Consider the following 24,011-nt stretch of genomic DNA (forward strand, 5'->3'; position numbering starts at 1 on the left):
TCATGAGTGCACTCTCAATCTCTCTCTCTCAAAAAAATTAACACAAAATGGATCATGGACTTATATGTAAAATTAAAACTTTTAGGAAAAAATTTAGGATAGAATCATAGAGCTCTATGGCTAATCAGAGTTCTTAACTTGACACCAAAGCAAGATAGGGGAAAAAATGATACATCGGACCTCATCAAATCAAAACTTTTTGCTCTGTGAAAAGGCACTCTGTAATTAGATGAAAAGACTGGGGCGCCTGTGTGGCTCAGTCATTAAGCGTCTGCCTTCGGCTCAGGTCATGATCCCAGGGTCCTGGGATGGAGCCCAGCATCAGGCTCCCTGCTCAGTGGGAAGCCTGCTTCTCCCTCTCCCACTCCCTCTGCTTGTATTCCCTCTCTTGCTGTCTCTCTATCTGTGTCAAATAAATAAATATAATCTTAAAAAATAGTTTATTTAAAAAAAGATGAAAAGACAAGCAGTGGACTGCGAGAAAACATTTGCAAACCACATATTTGTCAAAGGATTTATAGCTAGCATATATAAGAATTTTCAAAACTCGACAGTAAAAAAATAATCTAATTAGAAAATAGGCAAAAGACATGAACAGACATTTTAGCAAAGAGGATATACAGATGGCAAATCAGCACTTGAAAAGATGTTCAACATCATTAGCCATTAGAGAAATGCAAATGAAAAACGGCAATGGGAGCTCACTACATGCCTCCCAGAACAGCTAAAATAAAAAACAGTGGTAACAGCAAATGCTGGTGGGATGTGGAGAAACTCACACGTTTCTGGTGGGAATGTAAAATGGTGCAGCCCCCTGAAACAGTTTGGCAGTTTCTTACATAACTAAACAAAACCATATGGCATTCTTGGACATTTAACACAGAGAAATGAAAACTTGTGCTCATCCAGAAACCTGTACACAATCTTTCATAGCAGCCTTATTTGTAATAGCCCCAAGCTGTAAACAGTCAAAATGTCCTTCGGCAGCTGAATGGTTAACTGTGGCACATCCACATCATGGAATAAAGAAGGAGCTATTAGTACACTCAATAGCCTAATCAATCTCAGGAGAATTATGATGAGTGGGGAAAAAAAAAGCCAATCTCAAAAGGTTTTGTGCTTAAAATGTACAAAGTTATAGAAATAGAAAAGAGATTAGTAGTTGCCAAGGATTGGGGAGGGAGAGAAGTGGCTCTGGCTCTAAATGGGTAGCACAGGGCATCCTTGTGATGGAATTGTTCCGTATTTGGGCTGTAGTGGTGGCCATATGAATCTGCGCATGTGACAAAATGTGACAGAACTGAGTACACACACAAATGAGTTCATGTAAAATTGTGAAACTGAATAAGGCAGAAGCAGTGTATCAGTGTCAATTTCTGTGATATTACACTATAGTTGTGCAAGGTGTTACCATGGGGGGAAACTGTGTGAAGGTGTATGGGATCTCTCTCTGTGTTTTTTCTTTCAATTGCATCTGAATCTATAATTATTTCCAAATAAAAATTTAAAAATACAGAGAGGGCACCTGGGTGGCTCAGTTGTTAACCGTCTGTCTCTGGCTCAGGTCATGATCCCAGGGTCCTGGGATCCAGCCCTACATCGGGCTCCCTGCTCAGCAGGAAGCCTTGTTCTCCTACTCCTTCTCGCCGTTGCTTGTGTTCCCTCTCTCACTGTCTCTCTCTTTCTCTGTCAAATAAAAGATCTTTAAAAAATTTTTAAAAATAAAAATACAGAGAAAGATGAAAGAAATATAAGCTTATTTGTAATGATCTTTTTCTGTTATTCTATAATTGTTATCATAGAATCAATTGTTATCACATGTCCAAGTGACCAATCTATAATACAGTTCTGTCTCTGACACCCAGCTCATCCTTGATGGTTTCTACCACCTTTCTCGGTATGTTCCAAGTTCCAGCAAGGAACCAGGATTGGGCCACGTTTACTTCTCCAGCCTCAACTTGCCAACTCTTGCTTTGCATCTGACACCCCAGCAATGCTGAACTGTTGAAAACTCTGTGTTATTGTTCTTGCTGTTCATTGTCCTTGGAATGTCCTACCTCCTATCTAAATCCATCTTTCCTTCATGGTTCAACAAGGAATCACTTCTTTCATGAAGCCTTTCCAATTTTTTTTTTTTTTTGATCACTGCTCTTGCTGTACTTATTTAAAATTATAACCTAAACTCTTCATAGTTTGAATCAGGCTTGGTTTGGTGTTGCATTTTGCAAAAGCATCACAGCACAAGTCTGACTTGCAGAAAGAATTTTAAAACAATCTATGTCATTATCGCCGTCTCCTGAGACACTCCAAAGGGGATTCCATTCATAATACAGAGACAAAGTTTAAGAACAAAACCAAACCACTCTCTCCCTATTTATCTTCCAGTGCCTGCTTCTTGGCTGCCCCTCATCTCTTCCTCTCTGCTCACCTCACCTAAGAATCTCGTTACACTCATGTTGCTGCCTCAAGTCTTTTCTTCTCTTTCTTTCCTCTGGATTTACTACTTTATTTTCTTCTAGTGGCGCTTAGCCCTTTCTGATGTAAATCCTTCGAGACTCTGTCATTTGCCAGCAAATCCTAGGTTACTAGGTTTACCATAACAAAATCCACAGACTGGGCAGCTTGAAACACAAAATTTTATTTCCTCACAGTTCTGGAGGCCAGGAGTCCAAGATCAGGTGTCAGCAGGTTTGGTTTCTCCCAAGGCCTCTCTCCTTGGCCCACCTTCTCACTGTGTCCTCACATGGTCTTTCTTTTGTGTGCATGCATCTCTGTATTTCTTTTGTGTTCAAATTTCCTTTTCTTAGAAGGACACCAGTCAGATTGGATTAAGGTCCACACATATGAACCCCTTTAACCTTATACATTTTTGTAGACCCTACCTTCAAATACAGTCGCATGTGGAGGGAGTTAGGGCTTTAACATATGAATTTGGGGGAAACAATTCAGTACATCATACTGGGTAACTGAGGCTACCCAAGAAAGGTGGGGGAATCCAGGCTAACAAAGATAATACCCTGCTATTGGCCAGACAGGGACATAGGGTGGAATCAATGAAAGTTTGGAAGGTGCTCCGTCTCTCTCTCTTTGCAAAGTTAGGGAATATCTTTTTCTACTCAATTTTAAATCAAACGTTTTAAATCTATACATTTTGGTGTTTCAGTAACATGACAGGGGACCAGTCCTCCCTGCCTGCGCTCATTTTTGGTGAGATCATCTAAAACCCTTTATCAAGGCCGTGAAAATTAATGAAAGGATATCTCATTTAGAATGGAGTTGGAGGCCAGCAGGGGGCGCTCCTGGGCCCTACCACGTGCTGTCAATTGCAGACCCAATAGGAAGAGCCGCACCTTGGGGTGAACATTTCTATCCCAGCTGGAGCAGGAGAGGTTTTCCTTCTGCCTCGGCAACAGCCCAGCCAATGAGAAAGAGTCACAACATAACCAATGAGAAGCCGCTATCCTTTAAACTCCCAGGTTAGGCCAATGGGCTTTTTGTTTATATCAGCCCATCCAACTGCCCTCCTCTCCTTTGATCCGGGTATTCTCCTATGGTTTTGCAGTGGCGTGCTTACTCTGGATCGCTGTTCGCTGCTGTTTCAAAATAAGACCACGTTTTGCTGGTAAAATAACAGGCAGTTTTATTTTCTAAGGTTAACAAGGGTATGTGGTAGATAACTAATGCCGGATGTCAAGGACAAGAGCCAGAACAGGGAGCCCTGTGGTGCCTATGAGTGAGCAGCACGACCACTGCGTTGCTTTTTTCTAATTAGATGTAAGTAGCTGTCCTTTTTTTTCACCTTGGCACTTTTGCTCTTGAAGCACAGTTAGTTTGATTTATATCCAAGGACCTACTTTACCAATAATTATAAGCACTTCTCTGTATTCAATCTTTCTACATCCCTTTTCACATTAAATTGGAAACTTTTTACAACATACCTTTAAAAATAGGAATTTAACAAGGAGGATTTTCATTTTCTTTTTTTATTTTAGGTGGGCTCCTAGTATGGGGCTTGAACTCAAGGCCCAGAGATCAGGACTTGAGCTGAGATCCAGAGTTGGACACTTAACTGACTGAGCTACTCAGGCACCCTAGTCTGTCTTGTCTTTCTCTCCCTTCCTCTCTCTCTCTCTCTCTTTTTTTCCTTTCTTTCTTTCTTTCTTTCTTTTTTTTTTTCCTTTCTAAGATTCTATTTATTTGTCAGAGCAAGAGAGCACAAGCAGGGGCAGAGGGAGAGGGAGAAGCAGGTTCCCCACTGAGCAGGGGGCGCATTGTGGGGCTCCTTGCCGGGCCCGGGATCATGACCTGAGCCGAAGGCAAATGCTTAATGACTGAGCTACCCAGGCACCCAGCTACTTTCTTTTTTAAACAAATTAGAGTGGTTTTATCAGTCTGGAAACCTCATAGCTGGGAGTCTTATATTCTTTCTACCAATTATACTGAAATGAGACTTGGTGTACTGTTACTTCATGTACTTTTTAATAGTCTCCTCGTGGTTGAAGCAAATACCATCAAGGCTAGAGTCATAAGCAAGCGGCATCTTCTTTCTGTTCAGGCTTTGATGGGCACATCCTGAAAGGTCTTAGCCTGAAAATAAGGTGGATATTCGAGGCAGGAGCTTGCAGGGCAAGCCAGTCATGGTGGGGAAGAGGCAGGACAGCGCTCAGGCATGGTCTCCCAGTCTGGTGGAGGAGTCCTGAGGTAAGTTTCTGGTGTTGTCCTGACACTCCTCAGGGGCTCATTGCCTTACCACATGCTATGTAGAACCAATTCCAGCTGAAATCTGAGCCAGGTAAGTTTGAAATGTGAGAAAATTGCCATCCTCTCAAAGTGTGGTTCCTCGATCAGCAGCATCACCTGTGAACCAGTTAGAAATGCAGATTCTCACTTCCCACCTGGATTTAGTGAATCAGAAACCCTGGAGACCAGGCCCAGCAACCTGTATTTTACTAAGCTCTCCAGAAGCTTCTGATGCACGTTGAAGGATGAGACTGCCACTCTGTTTCCATCACCATCTATGCCAAGAAGCCACCAGACAGGCCCAGGTGCTGTTTAACTTTCCTAAACCAAATTGACTTACCAGCTGCCTCCTGGGTTCCAAACCAGGTTGACAGGATTTGAATTTCTCCAGGGTAGGAGGAAAGGACTGACCTATATCTTTAACTAGCATCCCAGGTACTTCTTGTTCTGAGGGAAGTTTGGAAGCCCTTAGTGTACAGCTGATGTCACTGTAGTGATCTGCTAGTCAACTGCTGGGGTGAAAGTCTTCCTGTGAATCTAGCATTCAGGAAAGGGAAGAGAAATAACATTTACTGAGCAAGGACTGTGGGCCAGCCACTGTTGTAGACATTTCGCATACGTTACTTCCTGTTGATGTTTATAACAACCTTATGAGGTTGTTTGTGCTCAGAAAATCTAAGTCTTTACCCTAGGTTACTCAGTAAGAAGCAGGGCTGGGATTCACCCCCAGTACCCTTCTGTGTGACCTCCAGCATGGCCAGCTCCACTTTTCTCTGACGTGTCAAAGGTTTGCAGGACCTTCTTTTGTTTTTCTTCTCCTTTTTCCCCTTTTAATGAAATAAGATCCTCTATTCTGCAAATACTTATGGGTCCCCTACTGTGTTCAAGGTATTGCGTTGTACACAGGGGTGTACAGTGTTTAAATGCAATTCAAGAAGCTCTCAGACAACAGAAGGCACTTGAAAGGTAGTGAATTTGGTGGCTGGAAATGCAGGGTCAGGATGACCTTGGGATTGAGTGCTAGTCCTACCCCTTACTAGCTGTGTGAAGTTGGTTTTTGTTTGTTTTGGTTATTTTTTTGTTTTGTTTTAAACTTAGTTTCCTCATATGTGCAAAAAGGACACAGTTATGCCTCTCTCATAGTGGGCAACTCCTTGATTAAGGGACTGCACAGGTTGAGGACCCAGTAAATGACTCTTACTTGAAACTGTTATAATGAAACTGTTACTGTTTTTAGTTTATTATTGTTGCCAGCTGTAGTACATGCCCTCGTAAATGGGCCTCCACTTTTCCTAAGTGTTGATATTTATATTTATAAAGTGACACTATTTGGTTAAATATTACTAAAAAACCCCTAAATGTCATGTTCCTGTAATCATTCCCTTGTTCCCCCCCCCCCATCACCGCTACCTGCAGAACCCCAATCTTCCTCTTCCCAAGTACATGATCTCCTTCCTCCTTTGGGAAAATATTTTGTTAAGGTGCTGAGCTGTGTACTGAGTATATAGGAGTTAAAGGAGATATAGAAAATGAACGAAAATTAGCCTGTCCTTACTCAGGTGGCCACTCCAGCCTGGTGGTTCTCTTTGGACCTCTTTCCATTTGTATGTTGCCTCACAAACATTCTTTTCTCCAATGCAATGCTTGGTATATAGTTCACGTTGGTCTCCGGTAAATGTTGCCAAAGGCACATGGGACCAATGTGCATAATTGCAAAGATTTGAGAGGTTTTTGATTAAAGGGGCAACTTAGACCCGTGGGAGGGATCTTGGTGGAGATGGTTGTTGGTTATGTTCTCCCAGTGTAGCAATTCTTGCACATAGGCCTGGATGGTTCTAGAACAGCCTTATAGAAAAGGATATTTATAATGTCCCTGTGGGTTTTTGTTTGTTTGTTTTTGGCCAGGAAAACGGGGGGCAATGAATAACACAAGCCCACAGGTTTAGGGTCTCATGGAAGGTTCTAGAAGGAAAAAAAAGTGACAAGTGGTCTTGGTGATCTACAGTTTGAATTAAGTAACACTAAAGTCTCATAATTTTATTTGAAAATTTTAATCTGTTCATGTGAACTGTTAAGGTACACTGATATTAAAAAAAAAAACACCACAGGAGACTTTTGCAGGTCTGCACAAATAGCCTAGCCCTGGTCATCCATGTGAGTTCCGTTTCATTTCTTGCTGGCTTATACTGTGTATTTTGAAGAGAGGATTAAAGGAGAAGGGACACAAAGACAATAGTGGAGTATAAGCAAGTTGGTAGTATGAATCAAAAGTCATAAAAATGTCCATACTCGTAATATAAAAATTCAATTTGGGGTTAACTTAATTTAGAATATGATTTAAAAAAAAAAAAAAGACATATACACATTATTCATTGCTATGTCACTAGTAGGGGTCAAAATTTGGAAGCAATCTTGATGCCCCTAATAAGGATGTGTTTAAATTTCTATTCAAGAAAACTTTGTGTACCTTTAAAAAGAATAATTATGAAGATTATGTAGCAACATAGAAAATACTTAAAATGTCATGCCTTAAGGGAAATGAGCTGGAAATTACACCACCCAAATGAAAAAGATGGAAAGGAAGTATATCAAATGATAGCAGCTGTGTTTGGGTAATGGCATGATGGTAGTTATTTTCTCTTTTTCGCTCATGATTATTTTAATCAGTTTTCCAATTTTATAAATTGGAAAACCAATTAAAAATCCCCAAATTAAAAAGCCAGTACTTAAAGCCAGAAAGAATGAAGTAGGGTTACTTTAAAGTTGGCTGTTCTGCACAGAGTTTCATGAGGGATTTCACATGGGACAAAATCACGAACAGTTACTGCAATTTGCAGGGGGTGTGCATTTATTCTAAGAGTTGTGGGGTGGTTGGAAAGACAGTGGAATAATAGCAACAGAAACTAGACCCTCCCACCCCCAGCTGCTGGTAATTGAACGTAGGGCTTCAAGAAGCAATTTCTGCCCATTCAAACTGCAGCTCATCCCTGGAGACTACCCTGGGCAGACCATTGTGATGGTGATGGCGGGGATGTGGGCCAGCCTCCGCTACAGCTGAGGGTCAGGCGTTTGATGGAGGGCCTGGACAGCTGTCTCAGCTTGGGGTTGCTGGTCATCAGAGACAGGGCAGTATGTGCAATGTTGACCCAGAGGTGAACAGTCCCCTTTCTCAGACCCACTCCCTGGAGGCAACAGTCCCTCATTAGGGTACAGTTTCTAATCCAAACAACCATTAATCTTTCTCTGGGTTAAAAGGTCAGGAAAGCAAGTTTTGCTCTCTATTTTGATACTGTACTTGTCTGTATTTTACAAAAGTGGACTGACTTTACTGACCACTGGAAAATGCCCCACAGCTGTGTCCACAGCTATGCAGAAATGCCAAGCCCAGCACAGCCGTTCTGGTGCATGGAGAAGTGAGAGGAGTACAAAACGAATAGGCTTTTTATTGTGGCACTTGACAAAAATCATAAACTTGATGTGCTTGAAACAAATCAGTATTCTATATCATAAAACAAGTTAGGGATACACATGTATTTTAAGTGAAAATTCCACCAAATGTGGTATTTTTGTGAAAGTGATATTATACAAACTTTTGAATATTATTCTAATTTTTCTTGCCGTAGCAAATAAATTAATCCATATAAATGGAGCTATAACCCCTAAGAAGTTTTTCATCTTTTAAAGGTAATAGGAACTAGGATTTGACTTAGAAAAATATACTTGTTGTCTCAGAAATATCAAAGTGTTTGGTTTAAAGAAATGGGCTGAATTTCTTCTCTCACACTCTTTTAATAGCTGGTTAGTCAAGAAACACTTTTCCATATTCTGAAATTGTAAGGACCAACATGATGGGTATTAAGATAAAAAACACGAAGTCTTCCTAAATCTGTTTCTTCATGCCTGACCTTTAAATCCTTCCTCTACAGAGTCATCATCGGTATGAATACCAAACACTCCTCCTGGTGAGTCACATTTAGACATCTGGCTACTGGTAGTAAAGGCATCGAACATTTGAGATTGAGAATGCATTTTTGTGTCTCAAATTATTTTACATTTCCTAAACTCAAAATCACACAGTAAGGACTATGGGATACATAAAATCTAGGCATAGTATCTTCAAGCTGGAAGAGGCCTTGGTCTCTTGAGTAAAACTCAAGACAGACCAAGGGACTGGAGTGGAGCCCACAGCCCTTGACCCCTAACCTAATGTCATTCTAGTGATGCTACGTCACCTTGTAGAATATAAGGGTTCTAGATCTTGCCTGGACTTTTTTGGGAGGGTGGGTTGATGGAGAGACGCATACATGTTTTTGCTGTGCCAAAGCTGTTTTGAGACCTTAACAACTTTTACTCAAGTTTCCTGAAGGATCTCAGATGGCCAGAGAGTTTAGCTGTACTCTTAGTCACACAGCTTCTGCCTTCACAACCCATGATACTCATGAAACGCTGGAGTGAATTTTAGCTAGTTATGGTCTGCAAGGTATAACTGAAATTCTTTTGGTACTGTCCTATGCTTGCCTTTTGGCCACTTGGTATAAATGATTTGAGTGTTCTGTATGAATTAAAACTATACCCTAATGATATCATTTCTAAGCCAAAAATACATTCATGCATATAATAAACATAAACCAAATTTTTAACAGTGGCTGTCTTCTGGATGGTACAGTAGGAACAAATACTTTCTTTTGTGTTTATCTCTGTATTAGCAGTTTTTGGTACTGACCATATTTTATGTTTATAGTTAGAGAAACCTATCAACATTATCTCAGTGTTATTTAAAAGATCTTAAGGAAATAAAGAACTTTATACAGACAAAGTGGGCCTGGCCAGGCTGAAGGCAAGTAATGAAGTAATGCACTTCTCTTGCATTTTTAAAAGTCCTGATGTTATTATATATACATAACTTATTTGATTAAAACTTTAATTCAGTTTAAAACATGACTAAATCCCAAGTACACCGAGATCCAGATTGCCAAAGCTGGTGCAGGCAAAAAACATCAGTGTGGGAACCTTTATGAGGAGAAATGAGCTGTAGAAGTTTCTGGAGGCTGGGGATAGCAGGCAGACGACCATCCTTAGATTCTACTTGCAAGGCTGAAGTCTATAAACTGCAACACTGCTTCCTTTTGAATTAATTTATTCTGAGCACCAAACATATCTTTCCAAAGAGGGAATTACCGTGTAGGATGTTAGTGTTTTTCTCAAAGGAACAATTTATTTATCTGAGGATCAGTCTCTAATATTTTACCTCTTTGAGTCTGTTTTAATCCTTAAATATTAGTTACTAGTACTTTTATAAATTAAGATGAATCTGACCTAAAACAATGAGGTGGAATTTTTCTGTTCTGCCCCTTTATTTCTTTGGCCCTTTTAAAATCAGAAAATGTGCTTGTTGTAACAAAGCCAAACAATATAGATGTTGATGAAATAAAAACAGGAAGTATAAAACACAAAGTGACTATTTTCTCAATTCTCTATACCCCAAATTCCATTTCTCCAGTGATAACTTTTAATATATATATATTTTTTTTAAGATTTTATTTATTTAGTTGACAGAGATCACAAGCAGGCAGAGAGGCAGGCAGAGAGAGAGGAGGAAGCAGGCTCCCCGCTGAGCAGAGAGCCTGACGCGGGGCTCGATCCCAGGACCCTGAGATCATGACCTGAGCTGAAGGCAGAGGCTTAACCCACTGAGCCACCCAGGCGCCCCAACTTTTAATATTTTGACATGTCTCCTTTTCTGTCTCTCTAGACATATATTTATATATAATTTAGTAAGTAAAAGTCAGACCATGTAAAGATATAATTGTTCTGCTTTTTTCCAGTTTAGTGGTATATCACAGGCATATTTCCAATAGATTTATCTCATTCTTACTGATAGCACTATAGCATTCCATTACTTAATATACTGTGATTTATCTCTATACTATTAGTGACTATTTAGGTTCTTTCATATTTTTTATTAGGAAATGTGCTGCCAGAAACATCCTTGACATACTTCTTAACATGCTTGTGCTAGTATTTCTGTAGGATAAATTTCTAGACTGGGGTTACTGGGCATAGGATATGTACATTTATGTTTTTGATACTGAGTTTTTGCCCATTTGGTAAATAGAGCAGTGGCAATCTGTGGGGTTTGGGGCAGGAACATGGATCCTTAAAGTCTAGCCCAAGGTCTGACATAGTGGTCATTTTCCCACCGTTTTATGGAAGTAGCTTGACTTTGAGCACAGGGAATCTTTTGCAGGATAAGTTTGTATTACATTCAAAACTGGTAACAGGTATGTTTTATGTGGAGTTGAAAAGACAGTTCTGGCTAGCTTGGCTTCTGTTGTTAGGACTGTGATGGCCAGTGGTAATTCTATCAGCGAGAATGAAAATTAATATAGTTTCATTGAAGCTTCAAACAGAGCAGACAGATCCTCTTCTGACTGAGGGCGTGGTGCGAGCTTGGTGACCCTTTCCTGAAACAGGAAGCAAAAAGGATTTACCCAGGGTTTTGAAAAGATAGTTTGTTAAAGCTACTAGGTTATGTAAGTTAACTTGGCAGTAAGAAACTTGAGAATGGTCCTATCTTTAAAAATCTTATTTCTTGTTTGCTTCATGCTAGCTGGTCCCCCAACTCAGAAGTTTATCAAGTGACTCCACTTTCCCACAAAGCTTTCAAAAGCCATTGCTTTTGCCTTATGTTCAGAAGCCAGTAGCCTTCTGCCCAAAGTACAAAACCTAATGAACCTCGGGTACAGTGCAATACTGACCAAACTCCATTGGACAGCAGCCTCGGCCAGGGGAGGGTCTCTGTGCAGAAACCACTGTCCCAGGCACAGCAGGTGCTGCCAAGGAAATAGAACTGGGTTGTCCCTCACTTCAAAGACAAAGTATTTTGCAACTTGGACTCAAGGTATATTAAAAAAGACTTCACTAGGACATCATCTTTCAGGCTGTGGACAATAAGTGACTCCTTTTTAATATGAACTAAGGTTTTATTTCTACCTTCCTAAATGAATTCAGTGACTTGCTCAATTTCTCCTGTTAGTGAGTGAAATCAGTGAAGATGGCACACCCTCTTGCAATGTATACCCCCCAGCAGGGTCTCCTTAATCCCAATGGGACAGGAGATTAAAAGATACCATAATGACTACCCTGTGTCCAAATTTCTGGGCCTAAATGAAATTAAGGTATATGCCAGAGTTTGGGTTCCATTCTCTTGGGCCTCTTGGTTTGTTTTCTTAGGATAAGTACTTGTGTGGGAGCATAGCTGGTAGGTGAGGCAACTCCATGAGGGCAGGGCTGTGCCCACTCTTCGTGCCCAGTCCTGCTAGGGTGCTCGACAGTTCTTTCTCGAATTAATGAAAATGGTGGGAGGGGGGATATCAGCATCTCAAAATTCACATCATCAAGACAGAACGGACTCCACCTGCCTCCCATTTTTCTCATCACAGCAGTGACACCCAGTCACTCAGGGAGAAGCCTAGGAGTCCTCTTGATTCCTCTTTCCCTTCTCTAATCCACCAGCAAATTTGTCAGATCTACCTCCAAAGTCAATCCCCACTATGACCACTTATCACCTCCTGTTCCACCACACCCAAGTCTAAGTCATCCTGACTCCTGCCTCCAAAAGTCTGTTTCCACTTTTGCTCTACTCTCTCCCCTTGGAGGCCATTTCCATACAGCCCAGAGTGATAACTTCCCTCCAGTATAAATTTGTTCATATCATTACTTGTTTAAATGCTCTCTTGGGGCTTCCCATTGCAATGACAAGACCATGGCCTCCAATGCCACTCTGTTCCTGCCTTGTGGCTCACCTCAGCGCTGATTATTCTCCCATCAGTTCATCTCCGTTAACCCCACCATCCCCTCTCAGTCCCACAAAAATGCTCATCTTCACCCTGTCTCAGGTCCTTTTCCCTTTGCCTGGAGCACTTCTCCCACATCTCCTCTCCTAGATCTTAACATGGCTGCCTTCACCTCTAGTCAGAAACCTCTGTGACCACCCTTGCCGGAGTTCCTGTCCCAGGTAAAATCACTATCCCATTACCCAGGTTTCCCTTCATACCACTAATCATTATCTGAAATGATTTCATTTGTATCTTATTTGTATATTTGATTAGATGCCCATTGTCTGTCTTCTCACTAGAATGTAAGCTCCTTGAGGGAATGAAGAGATTTCATTTTCTTCCTTCCTGTATCCCATTCAATGCATGGTATATAGTAGGACCTCAGTAAGTATTTGTAAGGTAAAAGGGAGAAGGAAAATAGGAAGGATGTATTAAAAATTAACTCAAAATAGGCCTAAATGTAAAGACTTAAATGTAAGAGCTAAAATTAAAACTCTAACTAAAAACTAAAACTAAAACAGGAAAATTTCATGTTAGATTTGGCAATAATTTCTTGGATATGACACCAAAAGCACAGGCAATTAAAAAAATAGGTAAATTGGACTATATCAAAATTTAAAACTTTTATGCATCAAAGGACACTCTCAAGGGTTGAAAAGACAACTCAATGAGCAAAGTATTAGCAAATTATAGATCTGATAAGGGGTTAATAGCTAGAATATAAATATATAAATAATTACTACAACTCAACAGCAGAAATCCCTAAACAAACCAACTAAAAATTAGGCAAAAGACTCGACTAGATATTTCTTGAATGAAGATATATAGCCAGTAAGCACATAAAAGATGCTCAACATCTTTAGTCATTAACAAAATGCAATTCAAAACCACAATGAGTTCTCACATCCCATCATCAGGACAGTTATGCAAAAAATGGAAAATAAGAAATCTTGGTGAAGATGTGGAGAAATGGGAACCCTCATGCACTGTTGATGGGAATGTAAAATGATGAAGCCTCTATGGAAAACAGTTTCACCGTTCCTCAAAAAGATAAACAGAGAATTACCCTATGATCCTATAATTTTATTTAGGTATATAATAGACTGAACTGAAAGCAGGGACTAAAACATATTTGTACACCAGTGTTCATTGTATCCCTATTTACAATAGCCAGAGGGTGGAAACAACTCAAGTGTCCTTCTGCAGATGAAGGGATAAGCAACAGGTGGCATATCCATGCAATGGAATATTACTCAGCCATAATAAGGAATGAAATTCAGACACATCAAAGATTGATGCTAAGTGAAGACATTATGCAGACACAAAAGGGCAAATGTTTGATTCCTCTTATATGAGGTAACTGCAATAGATAAATTCATAGAGACAAAGGATAGAATAGAGTTTATCAGGGGCTGGGAAAGGAGAGTTATTATTTCACCATTAAGCAATAAAGCAGAGTTTCTATTCGAAATGATTAAAAAGTTATAAAAATGCATAGTAGTGATAGTTGCTCAACACTAAGTATACTCAGTGGCACTGAACTGTACACTTAAAAATGGTTGGAATAGTAAATTTTATGTTAAGTATATTTTACCATGATTAAAAAAATAATTAGGGGGGGGCACCTGGGTGGCTCAGTGGGTTAAAGCTTCTACCTTCGGCTCAGGTCATGGTCCCAGGGTCCTGGGATCGAGCCCCGCATCGGGCTCCCTGCTCAGTGGGGAGCCTACTTCCTCCTCTCTCTCTCTCTGCCTGCCTCTCTGCCTACTTGTAATCTATCTGTCAAACAAATAAATAAAATAATTAGGATGGATGGATGGACAGATGGGAGAAGGATGGCGGGACATGCTGAGGAGTATGGGTAAAGCCAAAGTAAATATTTACACTGCAGCAGATCTTCAGAGACTCTAAAGAATTTTTAAAATCCATAGCAAGGCAGAGACTTGTTCATGGTGGCGTACATCTGTGTTGGCAGGGTTGAGGACTGAAGTTCAGCATTGACTATGGCTGACAATTCCTGCCACACTGTTCTGTTTATAACAAGAATCTTCTCTGATGAGCTCAGAGGCCCTTAAAATGATCCTGTTCCTCAAGTAGTTGAGGAGTCTCAGAAGTACTGGAGGCCAAGCTGATCTGAGTTTCTCCCTCATATATCTAATACCCCGCGATAGGTTAGATGAGGACGTAAAGTTTGTGATCTCTCCCTACTCATATCCTCTATGCCATATAAAAGCTAAACTCCCTGAAATTAAGATGTGTTCAGCAATGCGCTATTATTTATAGACGTGTAAGACCGAAGGACAACTGATTAACATGGGCACTGAAATAAATCCTCACTACTGCTTTTAGCACATTCATAAAATAACGTTTCGGCTGGCCTGTCAGCCAGGGAGTGGAAGTGCTCATTTTGGTAGACAGCTCTCCTCAGAAATGAAATGTTTTGATTTGAAATGTAAATGTTTTTTTCCAGAGGTTTCAGAAACCCCACTTGGAAGATTAATTTATTCTTGCCTGTTCCCCTTGCATGGCTATGGCGGTTGGAAGCCTCCGTACACAGGGCTGCTGTTTGCTGCCACCGGTATGGGATGTGGTGTTTGGTCAAGAATACTGGCCTGCTTGTTCCTTCCAGAGAAAACTGATCCCTCCTTGCTGAACATAAAAGAAGCTTTATCAAATGTTGACTATGTAAATAATCTTTCTGGCAATATTCTTCGCAGCAACCAGGCTATTCCTCTCATGACCTTAAATCCTGTAGATCCTAGTAAGTGAAGATTAGCCTGCTGTGTGTGTAAAACTCTGAAGTTGCCATAGCATTCCTGTAAAATGTCCACCACTGCCAAAAACACCAAACAAAAAACCCATAATCATTCTTCATCTGCAAAACAGGCTTATGGCGGAGATCCCTCCGGAAGTCCTGTGAATCCCCTGCCCTCTCTGTATATGGAAACACGGACTCAACTCCATGGACTCCAAAATGGAACTAGTGCTAGTCTATTAAAATTACGTCTCCCCCCCCCCCCCCCCCCCCCCCCCCCCCGCCCATCACAGACACGTGATGGAAAAAGCAGCATTCGTGTTGGGGCTGCCTCTTGAATACGGCGTGAGGAGATCCTGGCCTCCTCTACAGACAGGACTTGTATTCAAAAGATCCAGTTTACCTTGCATCTTTTGTGAAACTAAGAAATTAGTTTTGTCTAATTAAGGGTTTGCTCTCTGTGATTTCCCCCTTATGATACATGCCCTGAGGCATTTAATATGATACCTAATTAGCTCGCTGTGTTAGTAGATGGTCTCAAATGTTAATCTGGATCTGTTGCTTTCTGGAACAGTTTCTGAAAGTAAAAGACTGAGTGCAGTAGAATTTAAACAGCAAACACTTGCCAGCATGTGCCGATGGCTGGAAGATGCGTTGCCGCTAGCAATGAAATAGCCAAGAATATCACACAGTTTTAGCCGAAAATCATGGCTACCATCCCTGCAGGTTGACAAACACACATTCCTGAGGCAGCAGAACTTTCCCGAACCCCTCCTGCAGAACGGACACTATCACTGGAACCGTGCTGTCAGAGCCAAAGGCCATGTCAAAACTGTGGTGATCACTTGGTCTCAGCCTTTCATGGCTTTTTGTCATTAGGTGGGCCCTACTAAGTATAAGGAAACTTCTGAAAAAGTTACCACCATTCAGCTATTATGTTCATCTGCACAGAATTCTTTGGAAGAGAGAGGGCTGCAGGTATGTGTCCATTAGACACATTTCCTAGCCTGTGCTTGGTGCAGTTGAGGAGGGGTGAGCAAAACATGTCCCTGTACTCATGGAATTTACAGCCTAGTAGGTTTGGATAAAATATCTGTGTTGGTCCTATCTTTTGGCTATTTAGTCCCTTGGACTTTTGCTTAGAACTAAGCATTTGTGAGTTAGCCCAAGTGCTCAGCTACACTTAGAGACGTTTCTTTTTCTCATTTATTTATATTTTATTTTACTTTATTTTTAAAGATTTTATTTATTTATTTGACAGAGAGGGACACCATGTGAGAGGGAACACCAGCAGGGGGAGAGGGAGAGAGAAAAGCGGGCTTCCCGCCAAGCAGGGAGCCCAATTCTGGGCTCGATCCCAGGAGCCTGGGATCATGACCTGAGCTGAAGGCAGACTCTTAACGACTGAGCTGCCCAGGTGCCCCTCATTTATATATTTTTAGATGCAGCTGAGGCCATTGGGTTGTGGTCTAAATCAGGGAACCTGCTGGCCCATGGGCCATGTTTGGTTTGTACAGTGGGTAATCAGGGAATACAATACAAACATCCATACTGTTGATTTTTGTTGGAAATTGGAAATTCTACCAATTGGATTTTTTTTTTTTTTTTTTTGGAAATTGGGAACTCAGCGAGGGGACCTGAATTTCTGTGGGGGGATAATGCATTGTAGCTGAAAAGGCACTCACGCAATAAGATGGATTGGGAACTTCCCAGTTCACCAAAGTCCCATCACTCCCTGCTGCTTTAAATTACTTTGTTCATTGTTATTACCTACCTACCTCCTAGGACATGTGAGTCCGTTGACCCAGTCCGTACTAGTATCAACTTATGTGAGTGGTGAGGTCTTCAGCATTCTAAGCAGTTGCCAAGCAGAGAAGCAGCTAGTGTGAGGCTTTTGTTTAGAGTGGGGTGAGGGAAAAGCACTCAGAGTAAGCAGGAGTGTGTGCAGGGTGGATAGTCTAGTTAACTCTGTTTCAGAATCAGTAATAAGATCTGTTTGCCTTAACTCTGGGTAGAAGTGCCTTGCCCTCGTATCCTTACTGTGTTTAAGTGATCCATGTCTTTCCCATTTTAGACAGGGGGACTAAATCAGCACTCTGGGCACGGTGAGCATGGTGTGGTCCAAAACCCGAGAGCTTGTGGCTCTGGCTCTATTTTATGGTGAGTTACAGTGAGCGGGGTCTTAGCCTATTAGATTCTGATACAGCACAAGGGTATCTGATCAAAATGTGAGAGAGGTGCAATGGGAAGGTAAATTCTCTCCGTAAGAAATTTAGAGGGGAATCTCTACATCTATTAGATTCTACCTAATCAAGGTTGGCAGCTCAGTTTAAATTCTTAAGCAACATTTAAATAAGACCCAAAGTGACACAGATAGGTATATATGTGTATAAAATAGACTCTCCCAGATACATTAAAAAGTGATTTTGTAATAATATTGATTTAAAGGCTATGCCTATTTTTCCACAAAATAGTAGGAATTTATAATGTTTATAATATAAAATAATATTAGTAGTCCTTTTGGAACGGCTTCAGGTGGTTTTATAGAAGACTCTTAAAAGAGCAGAACTGGTAAAAAGGGAAATTTTGCTATACCTCAAGACAAATGTGATTGCTTTTGCCTTGAGTTTTTATAAAAGATCCTTATAGTTATATCATAAAAGCTCAAAAAAAGCCAGTTTTATGGAAGAATATAAAGGTGGGGGAGACTGGCCTCTTCCCACAGGGGAAGAGAAGAGCTGCTGTCTGGTGTGGAGGGGACCTGAAAGCTGCTGGAGGACCCCTGGGTTTTCCTTTCCCCCAAGACACCCCAAATGGACCATGTTTTCCCAGCAGCTTTGTACTTCTCGGAAGGGAGTGAGGACACACTGCATCTCTTACCTGGGGCAGCGTTCCTTTCACTAATGCAGGGATATCGGCCTTGGAGTAACCAATGGCAGCTAGGCCATCATCAACATCCAGATCGAATAAGAATTTCCGGAGTGTGTCTGCCAAAATAGGCCCAGCATCTGGGATCCTGGCAGTGCGGGTGTCAGCTCCTAGAAGACACAAAGTGCTGACTGTAGAGAGAGAGAGGGTGTCATTCAGTCACAAGATAGCTGAATATATAACCTGCTGCTTCCCTACCACCAAGGACAAGAGCACTGTTGTGCCTCCACATGGAGGCCAGCCCAGCGACCAACCCCACGGAACACAGATGGGCCAGGCCAGCCTGCAGAACCCCGAGGTCCTCTGTAGAGAAGTTGGCTGAGGCTGAGCTGGCTTTCACATTTGCAATGGACTGCTCGCCCCTGGTGTGGTGGGAAGAAGAGGAACTCAGCCAAGCAAAGAAGCACAGGGAGGAGACCAAAAAAGAAGGCTGGTGTTTGGATGAGGAGGAAGGAGCACTTGTAGGAGAAAGCACAGCTTATGTAACTTTCAAGGCCTGGAATTTGCTGACATCTAGAGGTCTATGTGTTCAGTGTCTTTTCTCACAGCAACATCTTAGGAGAAGACCTTATGAGGCAAGGACATAGAGGTAGAAAAGCTCCAACATTGCCCCATAGGAGGAAAATTACAAAAATGGATTATGTGCGGCAAGGGAAGGAAGTATTTCCTTTCTATAGCTATAAAACTTATTTTGGGCCTCATTGCCAAAGGGCAGGGCGGGTTCCTCTAAGTAAATATTGCAGAACTAGTCAGACAGAACTAAGAACATAAAGACTCTCAGAAAACAGTATTTACTCTGTAGGTAATAATGATGTTGGTGAAGGGGAAAGGCGGGTGCCAAGGGGTGGAAATCTGGACACGATTAGTAATCGATACATGAAATCTGAGAGACATCAGTGTGGAAGAGCTAGGGGTGCTGGCCTCAGGCAGGGTAGCAGTGAGAGTCCCCAGACCCTTAGCTCTCCAGCCCCTCAGCCGTTCTGGTCGAACACATTCACTGCCAGGAAGTGAAGCTCTGACAAACAGATGTGGCTTAAGTCATTATCCCAAACACGTCATGTTGAGTCTAAGCCGCCTTTCTCTGTATTGTTCAAAAAGAGACTAGAATGTATAGTTTATGTCCCTACTGAAGCACACTATTCAATTAGTTTTAACTTTTTTCTTCTGTGACAGCAAAAGCTGTTTTAGTAATCCAGGAAAAGGTATAAATAGAACCCGATATGAGACTAGTTGGCAGAGCGGCTGGATGGAAGGTAAACCTTGCCTGACAAGACCAGTCTGTATTACACAGTGGCAGCTGAAATACGGATTAGGTGGAAAGGTGACACATGATATAAGGTTTGTGAGGTTTTTATGTTCCTGGGATTGCTGCCATAAAACACACCATCAAAGCCTCTGGGTTTTCCTGTGAAGTGTTTAGAAAAAAGGGTAGGAAAGAGAGTAAGTTGGTATAAAGCTGAGAAAACCTAAAATTACGTTGGGAGTTAAAATATTTAATGGCTAAGTATGGAATCACAGTAAACAAATCTTCCTATGCAAGGGAGAAGAGTTGGTGGGTTCTTCTACCCTGAGTTTTGTCTACTGGAGGAATTGCTTTCTCAGTAACATTGTTGGTTGCCTGGAATTTTAGCTTTGAGTTCTCTAAGACTTTCTCATTTACCATACATCAAGCCTACTACTTGGGCTCCTTCCAACTCGCCACTGCATATTTACCAGGCATCTATCTGAGTGCCCAGAATGGCTAAAAAACACCCCCGATCCAAAAGGGAAAGGGACAGAAGATCCTTGGTAAGGTGGGCACCATATTCCAGTAGCCCATGCTGGGAAATCGAGCCGCTGCTCTGCTTCTCTACCGTGGACTTCTCTCATTAGCATTCCCTGCACAGCCCAGCACCTGGAACTCTACGGAAGCACACCCATCAGTGTGAGACGTGGAGGTGAAGCAGGGCACATGGAAGCAGTCTGTGGTCATGCCTATCTTCTTGGAAATAACCTCTCCAATGGCTGGTGCTAGAAGAGCATAATGAAGTTTCTTTTTAGCTTTTCCCTCCCTACCCTGAACATAAGTATGGGAATAGAATGTTTGGAAAGTTAATCAGATTCTCAAAGTCTACTTGAAAGAGTTCTCATCTTAGAAAAATACCCTAAATTTTTACTTAACATTGAAGCTAGGCTGCATATAATTTTATTGCTTGTGAGATTCAGAAAGCACTGTGGATGTCTTGTTATAGACATTATTTATTCTACAGAGCAGCAAAACAAATTCTTCTTTTGGGATCTTTTTATAAAGTTTCTGGTGGTTTAGATTTTCTATAATTGGGCATGTACTGTTACTTCCTGAAACAAGATTCTTTTTATTACCTATTAAATGTAGCAAAAGGCACTTGCAATATTAATATTATGTAAAGAGTTTCATGTTCCTTAGGGATGAAAACAAGATAAATAGCATTACTACAACCTTAACATAAGCAATATTTGGTTCCATTTCATTGTTAATAGACTATTAGAAGCAAAATTACAGAATTTTAGTGCTAGATAGGACTTTAGGCAGGTCACTCACATTTTATTATTAAACTCTTTCAGAGAAACTTTATGGGTATTATTATCCTTTATAGTTTATCCGCAGAAGCAACCCTACAAAATGCTCCACATATGCAGGTCACAGATTCATGAGTAATGGTTCGTACCCAATATTTCTGCCGTTTCCAGGTGCCGTTCAGGAGACATCTGTGCTGTGAAAGTGAATACCGCTGGGGAGGTGAGTACCACAGAAAGGCCATGAGGCTGAAGAGAAACAAAATGTGGTGACCATTGGGGCAAAGTTGGGTCTTCAGCCTGCATTATTCTAGATACTGAATTACTTTACCCTATACTCCAAGCAATCAAGAATTGACAAATCCACATAACAAATACATTTATGGCAACTGCAAAGAACATGAAATTTAAATAAAGAATTTGTTATGATTTTACCACCAGTGGGTGATCCACATTATAATCCTTTGCTTTATATGTCTTCACTAAGCCTGAAATTGGGTAAGACATTCCATGGCTAGAAAAGAAAAAAAGTCCTTATGTTGACACATAGCTATCAGAAATTCAAAGTAACAAAACACACATACTTTTATGGGAGAGCCCTTCACAGTCTCTTGACAAAAGAGTTATCTCACAAAGTGATACATTCTGTTTTCTTTGATATAACAATATATTCTTGCATTGGACATTTTGTGTATTCGCTAACAAAACCTCTGAAATGTTCAAATTTAAATGCTCGTAGAGTTGTAGGTCAAATGCAGAAATTGCTTCCCAAACACATTGATTAACTTCATGATCTTGAAGAAATCGAGAATGTACTTTGAAGTTTCTTTAATAAGCTTCAGGGCATGCATTTTGGGTTTTGTTCTGCACTGGCTTGGCAGCGTGCCCCTGCACAGCTGACGATGGGTGGGACTCTTAAGAGCCAAGATGTGCTGTGTTAGACATGCAAGCTTGACCCTCCAGTGATCTGTCCCATCGATAATTGATACATCTTTTCAAATGTTACATACTAATAGAGTTGACTCATAAATGATTATTGTAGTCTGAAAGGCTATCAAGTAAAGGCATCATGGTTTTTATTTGTGAGGTTTGATTTGTTTTGATGAAAAAACACTTTTTATATACTCTTGAATTCTTGGTGAACAAACAGGACTAATTTAGTTTACTGGATGACCCGGAAGATATATCTTGTGAGAAGCTTATGTATTTATAATTAATATGTTGTAAATGAAAGGCTTTACCATAGTAAAATGGTCCATAAGTCTTTTTCTGTGGGTTACTGGATGACTTTGGGCTTATTCAGCAAAAGACTTAACATTTCATAGGAAGACCAAGTATTTTGGTGAATGGTATAAGGGATACCAAAAAGGTATCCCTTGCCTATCCCTTTCGTGAGATGGATCAGAAGCTATTGGTTCTCTGAATTGCTATTTGGGAATATGCTTGACCTTTCTTGGGCTTCACAGTATGTGGAAAATTATTGCTTAGTGTGCTTTCATGATGTGAAAGGGTTCATGTAGCTTTCAAAAGTAACTTTCTAGTGATATCCAACATCTTAGTTTGATTTCTTTTAAGAGTTGTGTATGTTCTTTGTAAAAATTAAAATGGTCCACGATCCTATTTCTTCAAGATAACCATTATACAATGTTTCTTCTAGTCTTATCATGCATATCTTCAATTTATGATCATATGTGCATACAGTTTCAAACATTGCTTTGGTTACTTAATATTCTTTTTTTAAAAAAGATTATTTATTTGTTAGAGAGAGATCACAAGTAGGCAGAGAGGCAGGCAGAGAGGGAGGGGGAAGCAGTCTCCTTGCTGAGCAGAGAGCCCCATGGGGTGTTTGATCCCAGGACCCTGAGATCATGACCTGAGCCAAAGGCAGAGGCTTAACTCACTGAGCCACCCAGGTGCCCCTAAAACATTATTTTTAATAGCCATATTTATTCTTTGTGTACTGCACTTCAGTTAACCATTCCCAAACTGTTGGAAATTAGATTGTTTCTAAAATTTTCGATTATACATACCACTTAGGTGACTATCCTTATAAAGAAATTCTTTGATCATATGATGATGATTTCTTTTGTCTACATTCATAGAACTAAAATTAGTGGGCCCAAGGATATAAACATTTTTCAGGCTCTTGGGAGATTTTGCTCCCTTGCTTTTTATTTTATTATTTATTTATTTCTTAAGATTTATTTATTTACTTGAGAGAGGGAGAGAACTAGCAGGAGGGACAGAGGGAGAAGGGGAGAGAATCCTAAGCGGACTCTGCAGTGAGTGTGGAGCCCAACACAGGGCTCGATCCCATGACTCTGAGATCATGACCAGACTCAAAACCAAGAGTTGGTTTTGTGCCAACCACAAAGCAGGTGAGTGATGCCACACAGGCACCCCACTCACCTGCTTTTTAGAAAGGTGTTATCAATCTATGCTCTCAGCAGCCAAGTTTTGGGGTGACTCCACTATACCCTCCACAGCAAAGGCCTATTCTTAATTCTCAGTGATCATAGGTATTCAATGTTAAGGCATCATACCAAAAAGTTCTGATCTAACAAGTCAATTCTGGGCTACAGATAATGATTCTGATCCTTTTCTTTTTGTGAGAGATTAGTAGGAGGAAAAAAAAAATCTTGCATTTGAGGTTCTAAAAATCCCCAACACATGGTGAGGATGTGGAGAAATCAAAACCCTTATCCACTGCTTATGGAAATATAAAATGGTAGAGCTTCTGTGGATCACAGTAGTAGTTCTCAAAATTTAGACACAGAGTTACCATATGACCTAACAGTTCCACTCCTAAGTATATACTCAGAAATGAAAACGTATATCAACACAAAAAACTTGTACACAAATGTTCATAGCAGCATTATTCATAATGGCCAAAAGGTGGAAACAGCCCAGTGTCCATCTTCTGATGAATGGAAAATAAAATGTGGCATATCCATATAGTGGCATGTTACTTGGCAACAAAAAGGAGCGACATAGTGATGCACGTATGGATGAACCATGAAAACCTTTTGCTAAGTTAAAGGCACAAATGACCACAAATTATCTAATTCCATTAATATAAAATATCCAGAGCAGGCAAATCTATAAAGACAGAAAGTGGATTAGTAGTTGCTTAAGACTGGGGGGTGTAGGAGGATTGATGGATGACAGCCAAAGGGTATGGAATTTCTTCTCAGAGCAATAAAATGTTCTAAAAT

General features: G+C 40.7%; 1 protein-coding gene across 5 annotated transcripts in view; it reads right to left on the reverse strand.

Annotated features, from left to right (window-relative positions):
* Window positions 1-4,456: 4,456 nt before the first annotated feature.
* ADHFE1 (alcohol dehydrogenase iron containing 1) overlaps window positions 4,457-24,011 on the reverse strand; it is a 39,248-nt gene continuing 19,693 nt past the window's right edge. Inside the window, exons 11-16 of one of the 5 annotated variants that reach the window (XM_047727229.1) lie at window positions 21,232-21,310; window positions 20,949-21,045; window positions 18,214-18,371; window positions 11,499-11,573; window positions 10,454-11,204; window positions 9,988-10,246 (exon numbers count right to left, since the gene is read on the reverse strand). In XM_047727229.1, the coding sequence (XP_047583185.1) occupies window positions 11,121-11,204; window positions 11,499-11,573; window positions 18,214-18,371; window positions 20,949-21,045; window positions 21,232-21,310 (493 nt within the window). In that variant the 3' untranslated portion in view covers window positions 9,988-10,246; window positions 10,454-11,120. Of the gene's footprint in view, window positions 4,858-9,987; window positions 10,247-10,453; window positions 11,205-11,498; window positions 11,574-18,213; window positions 18,372-20,948; window positions 21,046-21,231; window positions 21,311-24,011 lie in introns of those variants that run through there. The other 4 variants (XM_047727231.1, XM_047727230.1, XM_047727232.1 and 1 more) reach the window with 4 other exon arrangements.

Source organism: Lutra lutra, chromosome 4, assembly GCF_902655055.1.
Source record: "Lutra lutra chromosome 4, mLutLut1.2, whole genome shotgun sequence".
In the NCBI taxonomy this organism is placed as follows: domain Eukaryota; kingdom Metazoa; phylum Chordata; class Mammalia; order Carnivora; family Mustelidae; genus Lutra; species Lutra lutra.